The sequence below is a fragment of the Streptopelia decaocto genome (genome assembly GCF_964273445.1).
Source record: "Streptopelia decaocto genome assembly, chromosome: 7".
Classification (NCBI taxonomy): domain Eukaryota; kingdom Metazoa; phylum Chordata; class Aves; order Columbiformes; family Columbidae; genus Streptopelia; species Streptopelia decaocto.
The window spans coordinates 51,788,009-51,806,631 of NC_138661.1; the positions used below are offsets into that span (position 1 = coordinate 51,788,009).

At 54.5% G+C, this 18,623-nt stretch overlaps 1 protein-coding gene across 2 annotated transcripts in view; it reads right to left on the reverse strand.

Annotated features, from left to right (window-relative positions):
- Positions 1–18,623, reverse strand: part of DUSP8 (dual specificity phosphatase 8) — a 177,509-nt gene that overhangs the window by 141,270 nt on the left and 17,616 nt on the right. For both annotated transcript variants that reach the window (XM_082057540.1, XM_082057541.1), the window contains exon 3: positions 14,795–14,933. In XM_082057540.1, coding sequence (XP_081913666.1) covers positions 14,795–14,933 — 139 coding nt within the window. The remainder of the gene's footprint in view (positions 1–14,794; positions 14,934–18,623) is intronic.

The following is an 18,623-nucleotide window of genomic DNA, read 5'->3' on the forward strand; positions in this document are numbered from 1 at the left end:
CCCTGCATGGACACGTGAACTCCCCGCTTTGTCCCCAAGCTTGAGCACACACTGCTGATGCCTGAGGGATGCTCAAGAAGAAACCCTGCAGGAAGGGCTTCCTTCAGCTACCCTCGGGAAGCCTGCAGCACACTGGGGTGCAAATTTGACCCCTGGAGTCACGCAAAACAACATGGGAATTTTTCCAAAAGAAACCAGCACTTTTTTGAGGAGCAGAGTGCACACAAGTGCAGCCCTGGGGATGAGCAGCTACTCTGATCCTCATCCTCTCACCATCACTCATACCCATCAAGAGCTGCCCAGGGCTGTGTACAGCTTTGTATTGCTCTTCAAAAGCCAGAAGTGCAGGGTGATCTCACAGCTAAAGCAGGTTGTGGCACGCAGCTTTCTCCCCCTTGCTCGCCTCTGCCGACACTCGCCTGGCCACAGATCCCCCGCCAGCCCTGCCTGGGGAAGTCCAGGCAGGGGCTGAGGGGGCTGCAAAGGAGGTGGGGATGTTTACAGAAAGTGGCAGCAGCACCCTCTGCAGTGCCTATCCCAGCATGCTGCCAGCAACCAGAGGATGTCAGCACCTGAAATTATGCCCATAGCTCTCTCCCTGCTTGTCCCAAGCAAAGCGTCAACCATGTGTCTGGGAGCCCGGGCATGCTCTCATCCTCCCTGTCCTCATTTCCCCCATGCTTGCAGCTGCTGAGGGCAGCTGGGGCTTGGGGGAAACCCTAGAGATGGGGCTGGGTACCCAACACCATCCCAACCTCGGAGCAGCACTCACCCCACCCTGTGCCAGCTGCTCTAGCATGCCTTTCATTTTTAGAAAGTGAAGCAGCTATTCAAAACAATCCCAAAGGTAGTGAATGTCCCTGGCTGAGCTCCAACCCATACCTGGGCTTTCCCCCCTCCATACCCTGGGCCATAGATCCCAGCCTTTGCTGGGAGGGAGCGGCCCCACAGAGTAAGGAGCCAGGGCAGCATTGCATCTTTCCTCTTTTATTCTCCGTGCTGGCACTGGGAGAGCCGTTTCTCTTGGAATGTGGGGAATTAAGCTCAGGAAGGATTTGTATCTGATGTAGAGGAGGTGCTTAGGGATCTCTGGTGTCTTGATGCTCCCCTTGAGCCTGGCAAGGGCTTGCTGGAGAGGAGCTGGTCCCTGCATGACACAGTCTCGTGCACTGTTCATGGTTCCAGCACTCTTGATGGCTCTCAAAATCATTCCCTGGAAAAAAACAGTGTCTTCCTGCCTCCTGCAATTACCTGAGGCAGAGGTGGGGCCCACAAAAGATGGGGGATATTTGGGTACAAGGAACCAGGCCAGAAATGGGGACGCCTTCACTGCTCCTGCTGAGGATGGAGGAAGGAGGAGCCAAGAACCAGCATCAGGCAAGTCTCTGGGAGGGCTGGGGGGTGAAAATCACACCCCTGGCTTTGGAGGGTTCATTCAGCAATGCTCCCAGAGACACAAAAACCCGTAATGGTGTCGAGCTCAAGGCGGGGCTGAAGGGTAATGCAGCTTTGAGGAGGGAGAGGAATGCTGTAAGGAAAGAGGGAAACTGAGGCAAGGGCTGTTGCAGCAGCTTAGTGCCAGAAAAGTGCGAAAACTGATAGCTCATTTCTTCCCCCATCCCTGACTTTGCTCACAGGGTGCTGACCCTCCATTCCACCACCTGCTGTGTCCTGCAGAGACCCCTCTTGGCCAGCCCTGCTCTGCATGTCCCTGGTAGCAAACAGAGGAGGGGAAAAAACCCACAACTTCTCTCCCACTCCCATCTTTGCCAGGCCCTCCCCTCTGCATGTTTTGCAGCTGAACATCTATGACAACCTCTCAGTGAAACTGGATTTGCTGGGAGAACAGACGCTGCAGAGGGAAGGCGGCCAGCCTGGGAATCTTTCCCGAGCCCATCCATCCATCAGGCAGTAGCATCTTTGAATTAGCGCCTGTGGTACCAGCACTACTGCAACCATTGGGGACTGCGACTTTTGCCCCTGAGCAGCAAACTGCATGGTAAGGAGCCCCTTTGCCAGTCTCTCTTTGCACCAGTGGCTTTGTAAGACCCTGGGGTGGCTATAACCAAAATGAACTAAAAGCCCCAGTGCCTGGTGCTGGGCTGATGGGCATGGAAGGAGATCAGGTAGAAGGAAGAGGTGTTGGACTTTTGAATTGGGACCCTGCCACACCTGGGGACCTCCCTGCTGCCTTGGCTGTCACCCTCAGGTGGTCTCTGGGGACATCCAGCAGATGGTTGGGACACTGACAACATGTAAGGCATCACCCAACACGTGCAAGTTACCCTGCTCCCCTCTTTGCCAAGGCAGGGCAGCAGTAGTGGTGCAGGGAAGGTGAAAAGTCCTGGACATGGTGTGGCATTGTTTTCCTCCTGGTGGTAAGCCCCAGCTTCGGGGATTTACAATCTGTTGAGCTGCATGGGATGTTATGGGAGATGCTGCTGGCGACAAAAGGGAGGTGTGGGGCACATTAGGCAGGGATATCCCAGATCCCTGTTGCTCCCTGTGCTCTCCCTGCAATGAGGTCGTCTTCCTAGGCTGGAGGCATATAGTGGAGACAGGGAAATGATGGGGCCTGAAAACCCTCTTGCATCTCACTCTGATGACTGCATACTGCCCATTCATCTCCTGCCCCATGGACTCACCTCTTTCAGAGTCTCTTGAAACAACCCAACAGCTCTGGCCTCAATGTGGTGCCCTGCTGACTGCAAGAAATCATGGAAGGGCTATCCAGGGCACCTGCTTTACCCCAAAACTGCTCTTCAGGAGAGTCACTTGCCTCTTGAACACGCTCAGCCCCATGAGTCTCCTAATTGCCCCTCACAGCGACACCGAGCAGCAGGGGCATGTCCTGTTCACCAGCCTCCCATGTGCATGGTGGAGCACATCCAACCCAAAGCCCCCCAGCAGGAAACAGGGAAGAAGAGGTGACATGTCACCCTGCTGTGCCATCAGCCTGTGGCAGCAAGAAGGAGAGGAACAAGCACAGCCGGAGCTGCAAACCCTTCCTCGGCCAGCAGCCACCGCACCCTACCTCCTCATCCCCAGCTCTTATACCAGGAGCTGGCAGGAGACATATAAAGGGGTATTAAAGATGTGGCCTATAGCCCACCCTCATTGCTCCTATAATGAGTGTTAAAGAGCAGCAGCCAGAGCTGCTCAGAGACCAGCTCCCTGTGCAGGTGTTGCAGCTTTTGTGGCAGCCCACAGCCTCATCAGTGCGTTTTGAGCTGGTGCTCATGCGGGATGCCCTCTGCCCTCTTACAGCTCCTGGCGGCTGAGGAGGTTGAGAGAGGCTGGGCTCTGCCCAGCTCTCATTAAAATGCCTGCGGTGGCTGAGAGCTGCTGCCAGGATGGCACGTGGCGAGGAGCAGCGGGCATGCTCCAGCAGCAGCTGCCACACCAGCACGGCTCCCCAACTGCTGTGCTGGCTCTGTAGCCAGGATGGTGACTGGATGCCCCATCCCCATCACCCCAGCCCCCTGGGGACATGCTGCTCCCAGTGCCCTGACATCCATTCCCAAGTGTTAAACCACTTCGCTGAATTGAGGCATGGCAGATGATGAGAGCTGGGGGGACCTGCAAAACCCCAGCCCTCACCTGCATCGTGCTTAGCCTTGGCAGGGCAGTAAGCCTGAGTATTTGGCTGAACACCTTTATGGCAGGTTGAATTGAAGGAAAAAAAGTGGAGGGGCCAGACACACCACATGTCAACGCCCAGAGCCGCTGGGAAAATCCCTCTTTGCAAAACGCCGTCTCCCTGGCTCTCGTGCTGGGTGGGAGCCTGTTGGTGCTGGCAGCTAAGCCGGGTGATGTGTTGAAACACTGCTTACTACCACCCTTACTCACTGCGCTCCGGGAAGCTCCAGGGCTTTGTCAGCACTTCCCGCTGCCTGGGATGTTTCTGAGTTTTCCCTCTGCCTACATCCTCTCTGTTTCCCTCTTGGCACTGCAGCCCCCTTTACTTTTCCACAGCTCTGCCAGCAATACCTGGTGCAGGCAGCCCTTCCAGTGATGCCCAATGCAGGCAGCCTTGTCTTTCCCACCTGCCTGGGTGAAATCCCGGTGCTCTGCAGCCTGGACAACTCGCCCTCTCCTGGCTGATGCTGTTTTTCTTCCCCCCATCCCAGTGCATCGGAGAGAGATGTCTGTTACTCACACAGTCCTCTAACCCCGCTTTGCATCCCCCTGCCCAGCCCCTCGGCCCTCTCCCAGCCCAGGTTTCACCCTCACTTCACTCAGCACCAAATTTCATCACCCCACTGCTGGCAGTGGGGATGAGAAAGCCAATGAATCAGCCCTATTATGGATTCATGTGAATTCCCACTTCCCCAACAGTCACCCCGAACAGCCTCTGCCCATCTGCTCCTACATCGCCCTGCTGCCTCCCACCCAGCCCCGCCCGGCCTCACAGGCTGGTCTCAGACCCCACTCCCGTTCTCCCAAATGAGAGGAAAACGACCTTAAAAAAAAAGAAAAAAAAGCGGCAGAAAGGAAGCCCTCCACCCACACAACCACAGACATGCTCCCTGAGCTGCTGGGCTTGATTTTCCTCCAGTGACTGTGCCTGCTTTGGACCAGCCTTACTTGTTCTAAGTAAAGAAAAATGTGTCATTTCCAGGAGTGACTTATTACTAATGACACCATCACTGGGTTATGTGCTTCATGCCACAAAAACCTGTCAAGCACTTTTAGCAGGCTCCCATTTTAAGTGGTGATGGAGGGGAAGTTTCTTGATTCAATCCTTCGGTAATCTAGGTCATTCCAGGCTCGGCATATTTTTAAGCTACTCCATTTAATATCCCCTTCCTCCGCTTGCCCTTCACCCTGGCACTTGGGGGGTGGAAACACTGCAAGCCCCCTTTCTGAAAGAAATCCCCGAACATGGGCAGGCAGCAACCACGCTAGTGAAGCGAAATGGCTCCGCCGGGCAGCTGCCTGGGCGCGGGCAGCAGCGCAGCGCTCCATCAGCCCATCGCTCCCGGCTCACCTCGCCGCTCTCCCCCGCAAACTCCCCTTTGCCCGGGGCACGCATGCCCGCAGCCTCGGTGACCCCTCCAAAGCGGCGCCCGAGGGAGCAGAGATGCCAGCGGCAGAGCCTGCACTGGCTCCCGTAGCCTTCCTCTGCTCCGTCCGCGCACCCGCCAAGCTTGCCTGGCTGGAGGAGGGTTCAGGGGACTCCGGAGCGGTACCCCTCCGGCCAGGCAGCTTCTCTGGACCCCGCAGCAGGTGGGAAAGCTGCTTAACGCCGGGCCCGCTGCAGATGCTCCTGCCCGCTGCAGGCAGCCTCTCACCTGTCTGAAGGAGCTGCCCGCTCCGTGCAGCTGTTTTCCTGCTGCTGCCTGCAGGACCGCGCTAGCTGCCTCCGCAACCGCTTCCGCGCATTGCCCGGGACTGGGACCCGACGATCGCTCCCCCTCCGCACGCTCTCCGCTCGCCTCCATCGCCCCGCTCGCCAGCCACCGCGCTCGCTCCCCGTCGGCCGCTCGGCAAAGGCGTCCCCCGGGCAAAGCAGGGCTCAGGCGGAGCAGCCCTCTCTTCCCCCTCCGTCCCCATCGGAAGGAAAGGAGCCGGCCGGCTGACAAACCTCTCATGTCCCTGCTCTCCTTCATCCTCCGCACCCTTATTTTCAGCTTCATCTGCCCTTCGCGCATGTCTGTCCAGAACTGGTCCTCGGAGGGAGCAATCACTACATCCACGGGCATCCAGGCAGCTGGGCTGCGGCTCGCGGGGGCACCTCTTGCCTTAGCAAAACAACAGCTGGAGGGCAAACAAAATCCTAAAAAAAATAAAAAAGCCCCCCTGCGGCAGAGCACCGCCAGCCTCCGCCCGGCTCCAGCCTTCAGGCTGAAAAAATAAAAAGCGCCAAAAAAATAACGAAATCGAGGGGGGTGAGGGGTCCCGGCGTAGCCCCCTTTCCCCGGCCGCCCTCCGCCTCGCCTCTCGCTCCCTGCGTGCGCTGCTCCTGCTCCGGCCCGAATGAGCTCAGCGGTGCGCAGCAGCCCCGCGGATCCATCCGCCGCCGCGCTCCCAGCGCGCTCCTAGCTAACGGGTCAGGCATGCGGCCGCATTCCTTACTCAGCACACAGACACGCAGAAGAACGCCGGGCCTGACATATGCTTCGCTCCCTGCTTAAAGGCACAACCGCGATTTTCTCGGCCGCCCAAAGGCCCCCCGCAGTGAGCAGCCGCTGCAGGAGGTGGATCGTTGCACCACGCCGGATTTGGCCCCGCAGAGTTAATTTGAGGACAGGGACTTGGAAGGAAGAAGCTAATGCCCACACCTCATTTTAACACCAGACAGGGTGGTGCATGATCAAACCCCCGCACCGAAGGAGGGATGCAGCACCACTCTCCATCCCTGCTCCCTGCTGCTCCCAGTCAGATGACAGGCACCCCATGGCTGTGCACCGTCCTGCCCCCTCCCCACAGCTGCTCCTGGCAGGACCAACATGCAGATGTTTAACTCTGAACAGCAGTGCCAGGCAGGGCAATGCCACAATCTGAGTTTCCCATGGGGGAAACTGAGGCACAAAAGCTTAAATAACTTATCCAGGGTTCTCTGCTGCAGGGCAGAGCCAGGGACCAGACAGCAGGTCCTCAGAACTAACCACTAACTCATCTTGATGTCTCCATTGAGAGTATCACCCAGGAGGGATGCTCATCCTGGAGTGGTTTCAAACAGCTGGAGACAAACAGGCTCCAACAGCTGGTGGGGAGAAGGGCTGGTGCTGGGCTGCTCACACCTGCACATGGCCACGTCAGATGGAGTTACCTTCCCAGTCCCAGCAGATCAGGACTGCGGTCTAGAGGAGATGCACCCTCCACCAAAACTTTCTCACGTATGCAAAAGTCAAGCAAGAGGGAACATGTAGGAATGGGCTTTCCTAGTCTTTCTGGGGTCTATCCATCTGCAGTGGCTTCTGCAGCAGGTGGAGGCCAGTATGTTTTCTTCTTTACATTTGTCCTGGAGGAGAGAATTACTTGTCCCCCCTTTCCACCCATGGGACTCCTTAATACGTCTCCACACAGCTCCTTATGAGTTTATTGGTCTGAGCCCAGGCCTCCAGAAAATCATTCAGGATTATAGTACGTGGAGGAGTGAGGGGGGGCATGTATTGTGCCTTTGAAAATCTGAAGCTTTACGGGCTGAAAAAACCCAGGCTGAGCCACATGTGAGTGACTTCAGTGTTTTTCCTTTGAATGACATCACATGAGATGAGGTCATTGGCATTAACTAAGTGCTCTCCCCTCCCCCCAAACCGCGAGTGGAGCCAGCCTCTTAACAAGCCTTGTTGTTGTAACAAATATGGTTTGATTATTATCAGATGTGGGTCAGAGGTTGGATAAAATTCAAAGCGTGCTCCAACTAGGCTGGAAGAGAGAGGAGCAGCCTTACCCCAAGAGCCACGCTTTGGAAGGGGCTCTCACAGCAGCTCCCCAGGGGGTCCGTGCTCCGCCACATTTGCCACCTCTGTCCTATGAGGGAGGGTGCATGATGCTGGTGGCTAGTGCCAATGGCTCCTGACAATGGAGATGCCTCCATGTCCCATCACTGCTGTGACAGTGGTGCTCTACCCACTCTGGTGGGCTATTTGGCTGAGACTCGCTCCACCAGCTGTGGTGGGGGCTCCACTGGGGTGGAAACCATCACTGGGCCATGCAGGGGCAGTGGCTGGCTGCTCTGTGCCAGCCAAATGGGATGCTACAGGAAGCATGTGGTGAATTAGGGGGTGCAATCATCAACCTGCCCTTGATCCAGTAGTGCACAAACACGTATTTGCCTTCCATCGCTGCCCTCTGGCTGCCCGACTCGCTCAGACTTGCAAGAGCCCTCAGCACAAGTTATTTTGGTACTGGCATGTTCCTTCAGGATATGTTTGGACTGAGTTTTCAGTTCAGGGCTGCTGGGAGCTGGGCATGACATCACCAGGCAGCACTTGATGCAAGGGGTTCATCAGTGTCCCCATGTCCCTCTGAACCTCAGTAAGAAACAAGTGAGCACAGGTAGTCAGCAACCTCCTTCCTCCACCAGTGCGGGGTCCAGCCACATGGAGCTGCCACTGTTCCCCAGGCAGCATCCTCCTCTCTGCTCTCTCCCCATTTTCTTCACCCCTTTGCCAGGACCAGGGTAGGGGTTGGGAGCTGCTGCTGGGGCAGCGAGGAGCTGGCAAGTAGAGAGATGAAAGGCAACGTCCATAGAGCAGAGATACATCCCATGTATCAGCTGCTGCCCCTCAGCCCCTTTCCCCAGGTGCTCCTCCTGGCCAGGCTGTCGCCCATCCTGCCTCTAGCCCCTACTTAGGAGACAGAGGTGTATCATCAGTGAGAGATGCGCAGCCTTGCCAGCCCCACTTCGTTCTCATTGCCGCTGCACTCACCAGAAAAACATCTGCTGCAGTGGGTCAGAGAGACTTGTGCAACTCGCCTGCAAGGGCAGGGAGCAGAATGAGCTCCTGTTCAGCACCTTCATGCCCATCATGACAGTACCTATAGCCTGGTATGAGCCCAGCTGGGCGGTGGTTCCTCCCTCCACCCAGCGCCAGGGCCTTATAATAATTGCCAGTGCAGAACTTTCACAAGCATGTGGCATGGGCCCAGGGGAAGGGGGAGGCGGATGAGGGGAGGCAGGTTTCTCAAAAGGAAGGAAACCATAACTGGGCAGTGGCTCCTGCCCATCGGGATCTCTTACTGGGGAAGTTGTCTTCTTCCCATCAGCTTTCCAGAAATGAGAAACAAAATTACACGGTGGATTTTTAAGTCTTGGCAACCAAAGTGCTGCTCTTCACTGAGCCCCTTCTCCTCCTTCCCTCTCTGCCTTTTGGTCCTTTTGCTTGCCTTTTCTGGGTCCAATGGTTAAAAACATGGCTTGAGGGGGAGGGGAAGCTCCTCAGGGTAATTATAGAATCGGGAAAACAAGTTGTCTGACGACAGTGTTGCTAAACAGGGAGGTTTAGAGCATAGGTCTGGAATACAATCAGCTCACACATACATGACCTGGCTTAACCCCTCCTAGGGATGCAGCCGCTGCTCCCACCATGGCTGAAACCCTCCTAGGCATCTCCTGGTCATGGTGGAGGGTGGGAAGGGGGCACCTTACCCCAGTGCTGTGCCTTGGACTGAGGAACTGGGAGCACTGCCTAGGGCCACCACCAGGCTGGGTGGCCAGGGTTGGATGCCAGCACCCACTGGATAGGGGCTGGAGGGCAAGAAAACACAGTCCTGCCCTGGTCAAGGTGGTCCCAGACAGCTTTGCTGAAGGAAAGCAAGCAATTCCTCCAGTGCCATGGACTCAGGGATGTGCAAGAGGGAGGGAGTTTTGGAGAGTTACCTAAACCTCTAGGACTGTAAAAAAACCTCACAAACCTTGGTGTTGCCCTTTGAAATCCAACCTCCAGTGGCTAAAGCTAATGTTATGATCTTAAAAAAGCGCCTCTCCCACTAGGCTGGCAATAGCACCCTACCTCCATCCCTCTGGACGGTCAAAAGAAAAGCATCACCACCGGTAACCCTCCTGCACCCCACCATATAATGCCTGAGAAAAGACGGGTGTAACTCCCTCCACAACACTTCTTACCCTTCTCTGTTCCCAAGCATCACGCAGGCAGTTTGTATATTAACAACAAGCAAGATCCCCATTCACATTGTTTGCAAAACTGCTTATTCAAAACTCCCAGATCTGGGAGAAGCAAGCAATTGAGAGTACAATGTGAGTGCTCTTTCTCATCTCATTCCGCCCCACTCCTGCACCCTCTTTATTCATACCCTGATATTCATTCCTGCCCGCTGAGGATCTGCTTTTTTGGTTCATCACAGTATGCTATGGGATAAGAGATGTCCACGGGTGGGCAGAGGTGCTTGTGGAAGATTCAGAGGCAATAATTAGACTTTAGAAGAAAAACTTGTGGGTACATCTGATGGATTCACACCTATAAGTCCCTAAGTACTCTTAGACCTTGCAGTGTGAAGGTACCTAAAATAGCCCCAAGACTTGACCTACACATGCATCTTTAGGCCCATGTACCAAGCAGAGGCTCTGCTGGAGTCAAGGTCCACCAGCTAGTGCATCCTGTATGTGCAATGTCTGCAAGAGACACACTCACATTTCGAACTTGACAGATGAAATTGTGGTCCTGTCCAGAGCTGGTGATGAGGAGGCTGACCATCAAATAACCAGCTGCAGTGGGGTTCTGCTTGCTCACTCCCATCAGACAGCTTCGGACTGACAAACAAACTGTGTGTATTTGGGGTATTTTCTTTCTTATGTTTTACACTATTTTTTCTTACATTTGGTTTGTAAAGACACCTTGATCCTGGTTCTGGATCCTGCTATGCTTTTAGCTTCAGCAGCCATGACAAGCTTTGCAGATTCTTTGGAATTTTTGCTGCCTTTTGGATACACACGTCACCTCCAGCCCCTGGGACTTTGACCAAAAGAAAGCCCCGTTGCTCTGCCCTACCTATGTACTGTTTTTGCACCTGCCTAGCTCAGCTTTTCTCATTCATCTTCTCTTTTCCTCCAGAACAGCCCCAGCTCAACTTGTTTCAAGAGGATCAGAGAACAAGGGAGGTGTGATGCTGGCATGTGGCTTCTCACTGACATGACATGCAAAAGCATCACGGTATTTTCAGCCAAGGATGAGCAAAGTCACATTCAGCTGCCCTGATGTTTAACCTTCTTTTAAGATTGTCCCTATGCAGAAAAAAAAAGTCCTTTCTCTCTTTTTATTTTTTTTTCAATGATCTGTCCCTGAGTCCTTGTTTTTAAAATAATTCTAGCCAGTGCTGAATCCACTCATGCCTGGGCAGCCCAAGTCAGCTCCTGCAATGGAAATCCCCTCTCCTTTTTCATGACTGCATTTTGCTCATTCTGAAGTCACCTGCCTCTGGTAGATTCCCCTGAAATCCCCCAAATCTCAGCCCCCTCCAGGTCACTGCCACCGTGCAATTACAACTCTCCTCGGCTGCTCCGTCTGACTGCGGCACTGCCGGGCTGGAGAGGACCTGGGCCATGGCCGGTGCTGTCAAGGCCAGCGCACTCACCACGGAGGAGGATGGCGAGTGGAGGGCTAGGAGGGATTTCTTGCTGATGATACTGTTACATTCTTTCCGAATCCTGGGAGTAAACAGACGCTCCAAATTTAGAAAGAACAGGACTGGAAAATTTAAACATTCCTTGAAGAATTGGTACGGGGCGGGGCGGTGGAGGCTGAAGATGATCTCACACATGTTCCCAAGCCAGATGAAAAGCTCATGACTTGAGCTCAGAAAGCAAGCGAGGGGCCTGTTTCAGGTCAGAGTGCGATATCACAATGATAAAGCTCCTCCAGTGCATGAAACCGCAATGAAAAGAGCCTCTGCCATGCAAGGGGGTCCCAACCCCAGAGGTCTGGGCTACGCAGATCACCGCTGCTGGCCACACTGCCAGCCCAGTTTCATCTCCAGCTGGCATACGGCTTTGGGCACAAGAGAGAGGAGCCCAGCGCTTAGCCCAAGGGCCAGGAGTAAGGACAGGATAGGTGCCTGAACATCATCTGGACAAGCATCCCAAGCCCTTGGCTATTGCGTTTAACTGCTGAATGGGAGAAAAGGAATATCTCTCCACCCTCTGCTGTATCTGGACAAATGGAGAGAAGCTGATGAAGCTCAGCACTCAGGAGCTCAGCATTATGCTACAGCTCTGGCCAGGCTCCAATATAAGAACTGGCACGTGGGAGCCATCAGGGAGTGATGGAGCCAGACTGCTGCTGCTGCTTCATAAACAGATAATGGCTGCTAATAAAAACCAAGCAGGAGTTTGCAAAGGGGAAGAAGGGGGGGGTGTGGGGGGAGGGAAGCAGAGTCAAACAAACAAACACACTAAAAAAGGGGGAGCAAAAAAGCGAGGGTTTGTGCTGAAGTAAATAAAGGTTAAAGAACAGTCAGGCTCCTGCAGGAATAGCAGAGCTGGTCTGGGAGGGAGGGGGCATTACGTAATGCAGGAAAAATGTTGGCTCCATTCAGTTTTCCACCACTCCATGTGATGTCAGGAAAACCATATAAATCAACAGGCTTTCTGCTCCCACGGATGGAGGGCAGCAAACAGCACTATTTATACTTACACAATTAGAAAAAAAAAAAAATGGCAGGAAAAAAGAAGAGAAGCCGATGATTTCCAAGACTGGGAATAATTGACTCAGATTCCTCCTTCCAACCCCGCTGGAATCACTGCTTCTGGGCTGTTAACCCTTCAGGGGTCCCCAACACTGTTCTTGCCATCCCCATCTCCCCTGTCCTCGCTCATCAGCCTCCACCAGCTGCTTCAAGAGTCCGAAGGATGATGGGCTGGAGGCGAACAAGAACGGTCAAGCATGGCATTTGTATGAGATAGAGACACTGAGGCACAGATGTGTGTCACCCCTGGAGAAACATCCGTTGGGGCTGAGGAGAGCTGGGGAGCACAGAGGGGCTTGGGAGATTCTAGGGCCGCATAGCACTGGCACACAGGTTTGGGACCCTCAGGATGGGGTTCCCTAGGGTACTGGCATCCATTCAGGGACAGGCTGAGATTTCAGGACAGCACCTTGAGATCTCAGCAGCCTTTGCCAGCCCAACTCCCCACTGTGGTCACAAGCCACCTCCAGGGAGGACCTAGGCACCTCTTCTGGGACACAGGATGGGTTGGCGCAGGACCAGGTGCCTGAGCTCAAAGCAGACAGACCAGGGGGTTAAAACCCACCAAGGTGAAGGGTCAGAATCAGGTCGGGCCTGCTCATCCCACCCCAGACCTCCCAAGCACTGCAGAGCTGCCTCTTAAACAACGTGGCTGCTGCCCATGCCGCAGGCAGGAGGAAGCTGCGCCTGTTGGCAAGCGTGCCCAGCCTCCCCCGGATGCTCTCTGCAGCCGCTTCCAGTCACGATTTCCATGTAAAATGCCACTGCGATGACCCAGTGTTCTACATTTTGGTTCCCATTTTTTCCACCCGGTGATGGCCCATATTCCCCATCAGGCTGTGGCCCTGCAGTGCTTTTAATTAGGAACGTTTAAGCTTCGATTGGTGCCTAGCACAGCTGTGCTCCTGCTTGGGGGTGTGGACTCCTGCAGCCCAGGGGGATGGAAATCACTGACCTTAGGATGGCGGACGCATGTGCCCAAGCTGGGTGCAGGATTGTTCGCAGGGGGCTCAGTGAAGGCAATGCTGATGGACAGGGAGTGGCATGCTACTGGCAATCACCCAGCATGGGGCATGCAGTGCATGTGGCTGGGATGCACCAGTACTACAGGGGTCCCCTAAGCCTTCCCTTGCTTTCCCAGGGAGAAGAAGGCTCTGGGGCTTTCAGGGCCACCTCACCCAGCCTCATCCCTGCCCCAAGAGGACTCTGGCAGCAGGGTTTTCCAGCCAGCCCATAACACTGCCCCTCGCCCAGCCCTGGGAAAGCGGTGGCGGGTGGGGGGTGCCGGGGTCACGCCATGAATGCTGTTTCCTGACCCGTCCTGGTGACTAAGCAGGTTCCTTCCCAGATGTGACTGAATTTGTGTTCTCCTGCACTGTACGCAAGCTCTGCCCTTGTTTATGCTGCGATGACCTTGGAGCCGCAGGCACGGCTGCAGGAGCAGGCCAGGGACTGCTGTAGCAAGCTCATGGTGGCATCCTCAAGCACTAGCATCAGTAGAGCTCCTGCAACCTGGGCCACGTAATTGGCTTTAACGTGATTTTGTGTAGTCCCTACTTGCTTTTGAAACCCTTGAACTGGTGGTTTATTCCTGCTGTTTCTCTGCTCTGTTCTCCCCATCACAACGCAGCTGCTCTAATTCAACAGCACTTACCCATGCCTTGCACAGACAAGGCTCCCTGAATGCCACTTGCTTGTGGCACCTTCCCTTTCCCAGGGTCTGTCATGCTACCAGGTTTGCGGGGATGGCTGCTCCCTCCACCCTGCGATGCTTGGGGGACACAGAGGCCAGTACCCTCCACCTCAGCCCCAAAACAGTACCGAGTCACCACAGGATGGGGACGGGCTTGGGGAACAGAGATGATCCCCATCTCTGTCCCGTTGGCCCTATCTAGGAGCTTGGCTGAGCTCAGCAGGACCGAGGGACTGCGTGGGGCAGTGCCTGCCCTCCCTTCCATGTGCAGGAGCCGGGCAGACACCCAGCCATGAGGAATCAAAGGCAGCTTTAACTCTCTCTTCGGCAGCTTGCTGCCTCTTTCTTCTCCTTTCTGCTGGGTTAGAGCGTTTCATTCATCGGCCGCCTGCCTCCATTTTACTCTGCAGAAGGGCTGTAATTAGGACAGCACGTGCCTCCTCCTGCCTGTGTGCTCATGCCTGGAGAGCATCATATCCAGCAGACCCTGAACTCACCCAGTGATGACCCTCTGCCCCAACCCTCATTCCCCTCCCCTTTCCAGAACATCCATGGATTTCCTCTCCTGCCCTCCCTTTGACAGCAGCAAGAGGGAGCAGAGCACCCAAACCACGTCCAGCCCATAGCACATTCACCGGGGATGAAGCAGCACAGGGATGGGGAAATGAAGGGCAGCTTTTGGGTGGCTGGATCTGTGTCACCGCAACCCCTCTGTACTCTCCTCTTTCATTCACTCTGACTCGTGGGCGCAGCAGCAGGGAGCTGGACAATGCAAGGAATGAATTCAAGGGGGTTTGAGCTTCCTCGGACTGTGTGCAGGGCTGCCCTCTGTCACCACAGCCACCGGTGGCCAGGAAAGCAGGTGCAGATGGACATGTGTGGCCACAGCTCCGTAACTCCAGACTAAGGGCATGAGCGCCAGGTGAAGTGGTAATCCAGGGCTCCTACCTGTGAGGATGGAGACGCTGTGGAAACAGCTGTCCAGCTTGCCCAGGAGGATGGAGAGGAAGCTGTCGGCAGCCAAGCCAGTCACGTCCCGCGTGCTCTGGTCATAGACCACCACGTCCTGGTGCTCTTCTGCCTCAACCTGCAGGGGAATGGTGAAAGCCGTGTGTCAGAGAAATAGGCTGAGCATGCTGCTGCTCACTCCATCATGGGAAACAAAGCTGAATTTAGTAGTCACACAAGTGGGAGACCACAGCTCCATGCTGTCCCCATGAGCTGGCTTCGCTCACTGAATGAAGGGTCCAGCAAGTGTGTCAGTGCAGATGCCCATCAGAGTAGCCCCAACAACTGTTAGCACTTTTAAGCATCCTACCCCAAATAGGGTCACTCCTCCCCATTGCCCACCCTCAGCTTGCCATTACTTAACCACATCCCAGAAGTCATCATGACTCCTTCCACCACTTCCTCCCCACCCAAACTTTGCCCTCAGATACTCCTCTGCAGCCTGGCTGGTGTCATGGTGGTTATGCAGGCAGGGGTTCTTCCAGTACAGCCCCCATGCTGCAGCTGGAGCAAGTGGGGCTGGAGTGACAGCTCTTCAGGGCTCAGCCTGGAGACATCATGCCCAGCACAGTAACACCTCTGCAGGTACTGCCCATCTGGAAGCACAACCCAAACCTGCAGATCACCCTGAGAGCTGAAGGAGAGGGAAAAGCTCTTCTTTAGCTTGGTGGATGTTCAGGGGGATGCTCTTTCTTCCATTTGTAATGCATGGTGGGGCTTGCACACTGCAGATGTGCTGGGGTAGAGGGAAAGCAGCTCCTGGGCTACACTCAGGTGACATTAGATGCCACAAACAGCACCCAGCCCTGTTGTTGCTGCAGGGTCTGTGGGGCAGGTGAGATGGGGGCATATCCCACAGGCAGGGATCTGCCTGTAGGCAGGAGTCTCCCCAAGCCTGAATTGCAGTGAGAGCATTCAAGCTGCAGCTGGCCATTCCTATGACTACCTGAAGGTCTGTGCATGAAAAGAAGATAAAAATTCTTGTAGAGGCATGGCTCAGTGCATTCACTGAATAGCCTGATGAATGGCATACACCTGCCTTGTGAATGCCGGCCCTCCCAGCTGGCAGGGTAAGATCATGCTGCAGGAGGGGGAAGAGGCAGCAGTGGGCAGGCAGGGAGAGTCTGTGTCCCTGAGTTGCTCTCTCCTTTGGCTTGTGTTGGAGTGGCCCATTGCCCACCCCCTGCCTGTCCCTCTCCGAAATCCCCTTAGGAGACCACTGGAACTAGGAACCACTCACAGACACCTGCCTCCTTTTGTTATCTAACTGCCATGCCCTATCTTACCACCAGAGCAAATTTGCTTGGGATTGCTGCTGATATTAATGCTGCTTTCACACCCTGCTGCAGGTGCTTCCCTGCTCAGCAACGTGAGCGCCATCCAAATAAAACTGCAGGGAGGACTGATTTAGCTGAGCTCATCATGTCTCCTCGCTGCAGTGGAAGGACAGTCCCACACCAACAGAAATCCCTGCTGGGGCACCACGCCTGGCTCTGCAATAGGAAGGGGAGAGCTCAAAGGAGCAGTCTGTTCCAGCCTGGCACTGGGCACTGGAGAGCAAAACTGGCCCTGCAGGTCAGCGGGATGACGGGAGGGATAAAAAGGCAGGATAAGAGGAAGAGAAAAGGACGTGGGAATTTAAAAATACGACACTGAAAAATTACCAAAGCTACTTGGGGGCAAGCCACCTGAGGATCTACCCCAGCATCTCTTCCTTGGCCATCCCTGAAGCAGGACTTACATGAGAGGCCATCCCCAGCACAGCTGGAGGGAAACATGGTGGCTGTTGAGCCAGCTCAGAGCTGGGAGACCACCAGTCCTTAGCAGGGCCACTATCCCTTCAAGCCCTCTAGCATGCTGTTAGCACATTCCAAAAATCCAGTTCCCAGCCTGAATCCCCATGCCAGCAACAGCATCTCCCCCAAAAGCACAGCGAGGCAGGGACCGAGCTGCAGTGGGGCCAGGGCTCATCCTGGCTGCACAGTCCAGGCTGGGGTGGCTGCAGAGGAGATACCGGCTCTAGCCAAGCAGAATTATCCCACAATAGGATTTAGTGTTCCTTTTGCACGGGAAGGCTTTGTTTGGGCCATTACTGCAGGGTTGCTGAGCGACGGCAGAGATGTGTGACACGGTTTATATCTTATTAAAGTTATAAGGTTTCACTCAATGTAAATGCCAAACAAGCACTGGCCTCATATGGCCCGGCTGCAGAAAAAAAATACCTGGCTTGCTGGGGTGAGGATGCCTGCAGGATGGTCCTGAGAAGCCCTGGTGGAGCACACAAGGAGCCCACAAGGGCATCCCAGCTCCTTGCCACAAAGGGAAATGAGAGGGAGATATTTAATCGGGTCCACAGGTCTCCCATTAACGTCACACACTCCTGATATGCAGGGGAAAGCACAGCCCCATCTCTGGGCTTAAACGTACAGAGCTTAAAAGCTAACCAGGGCAGAGGAGAAGGGTAAAGCTGAAGAGATGCTCAGCGCCAAATCCCGCCTCTTCCAGGTGCTGGCATAGGGTAGAGGCATGTCTGACAACAGAGGAGCAGCACCTCCATGGTGGAAGCTCTCCCATGGGGGTTGCCCATCACCCCGAGACTGCTGAAGTAACCAAACGCCCCAGGCATCACCCTCTAGGAAGGGTCACCAAATCCAGCCAACAAGGGGTAGCGGGGCCAAGGTGCAGCAAGTCTTCTGGCAGGTGTTGAGTGGGCTTGCAAACCCATACATGCTTTTGAAAGGCTGCTGGCCTGCCCCAGCACTGGAGGTGCCCCAGGGCACCTCACCAGGGACAAACCTCCTCTTTGCCAGCATCTTGGCTGGAGGGATGGCCAGTCCAGAGCAGGGACCACCTGGCCAACAGCTTCAACCAAACTCCAGCTGAGACTACCCACTGCCTTTGTGCTGAGCCCAGTGCTCCCCAACACCCTCCCCAGCTCTGGCTGGAGATAACTCCCTTACAGACATTTGGTCCCAGGCATTGAGTGTTTCAACACAGTCTGAGTCCCCACTCTGCCTCTGCCTAGCTGCCAAACAGGGATGATGATGCTCTACAGGTGAGCTGGGCTAAGATAGGAGCAAGCTATTCCTATTATCCCAATTACTACTGACATCTCAGTCACATATTGTTTCAAAACACAGTGAATCACCCCACTGAAATAACAGGGCTTCCATCAACATAGAGAGCAGCCAGGCACACAGCTCAAAAATAAGCCCCGGCTTTTCCTCAAGCAAAAGAGCTGTTTGCAGAGCCATGCTCCTAACGCAAATAAATAAATATTCCCATTGCCCGAAGAGACCCTCATAATGCCTCAAAATGCTGCTACAACTTCTCTGGAGATAGCTACATTTTAGGAAGTGAGAAGAGGTCGAGAGGTGGAAAGACTTTCCGGGGGCATCTTGAAGAAGTGAAATTTTCAACATTTCCCTCAAGAAATGCTAGTGAAAACCCCAGGCAGGAATTTCCCACAACCTCTGCCCCTGAAACTGCACCAAGGAGCTGAATTATTCCAGTTGTTATTGGAATTTATTATTGGGAGAATGTATTATTGTTAGTATTGAGAGAAGCATTCAAAAACAAAACCAGAGCAGTAAATTGGTACCATTTTTTTGTGGAGGGAGACTACTGCTAATTGGGAAATGAATTGCTGCTCTAGTTTTTCCCAGCTTGGGCACCATGAGTAGGTGCCACACAACAGGACTTGTGGAACGCTGGCTTAGCTGTACTCATGATTCCAGGCATATTTCACTGAAAAAATAAAGGGATTTTT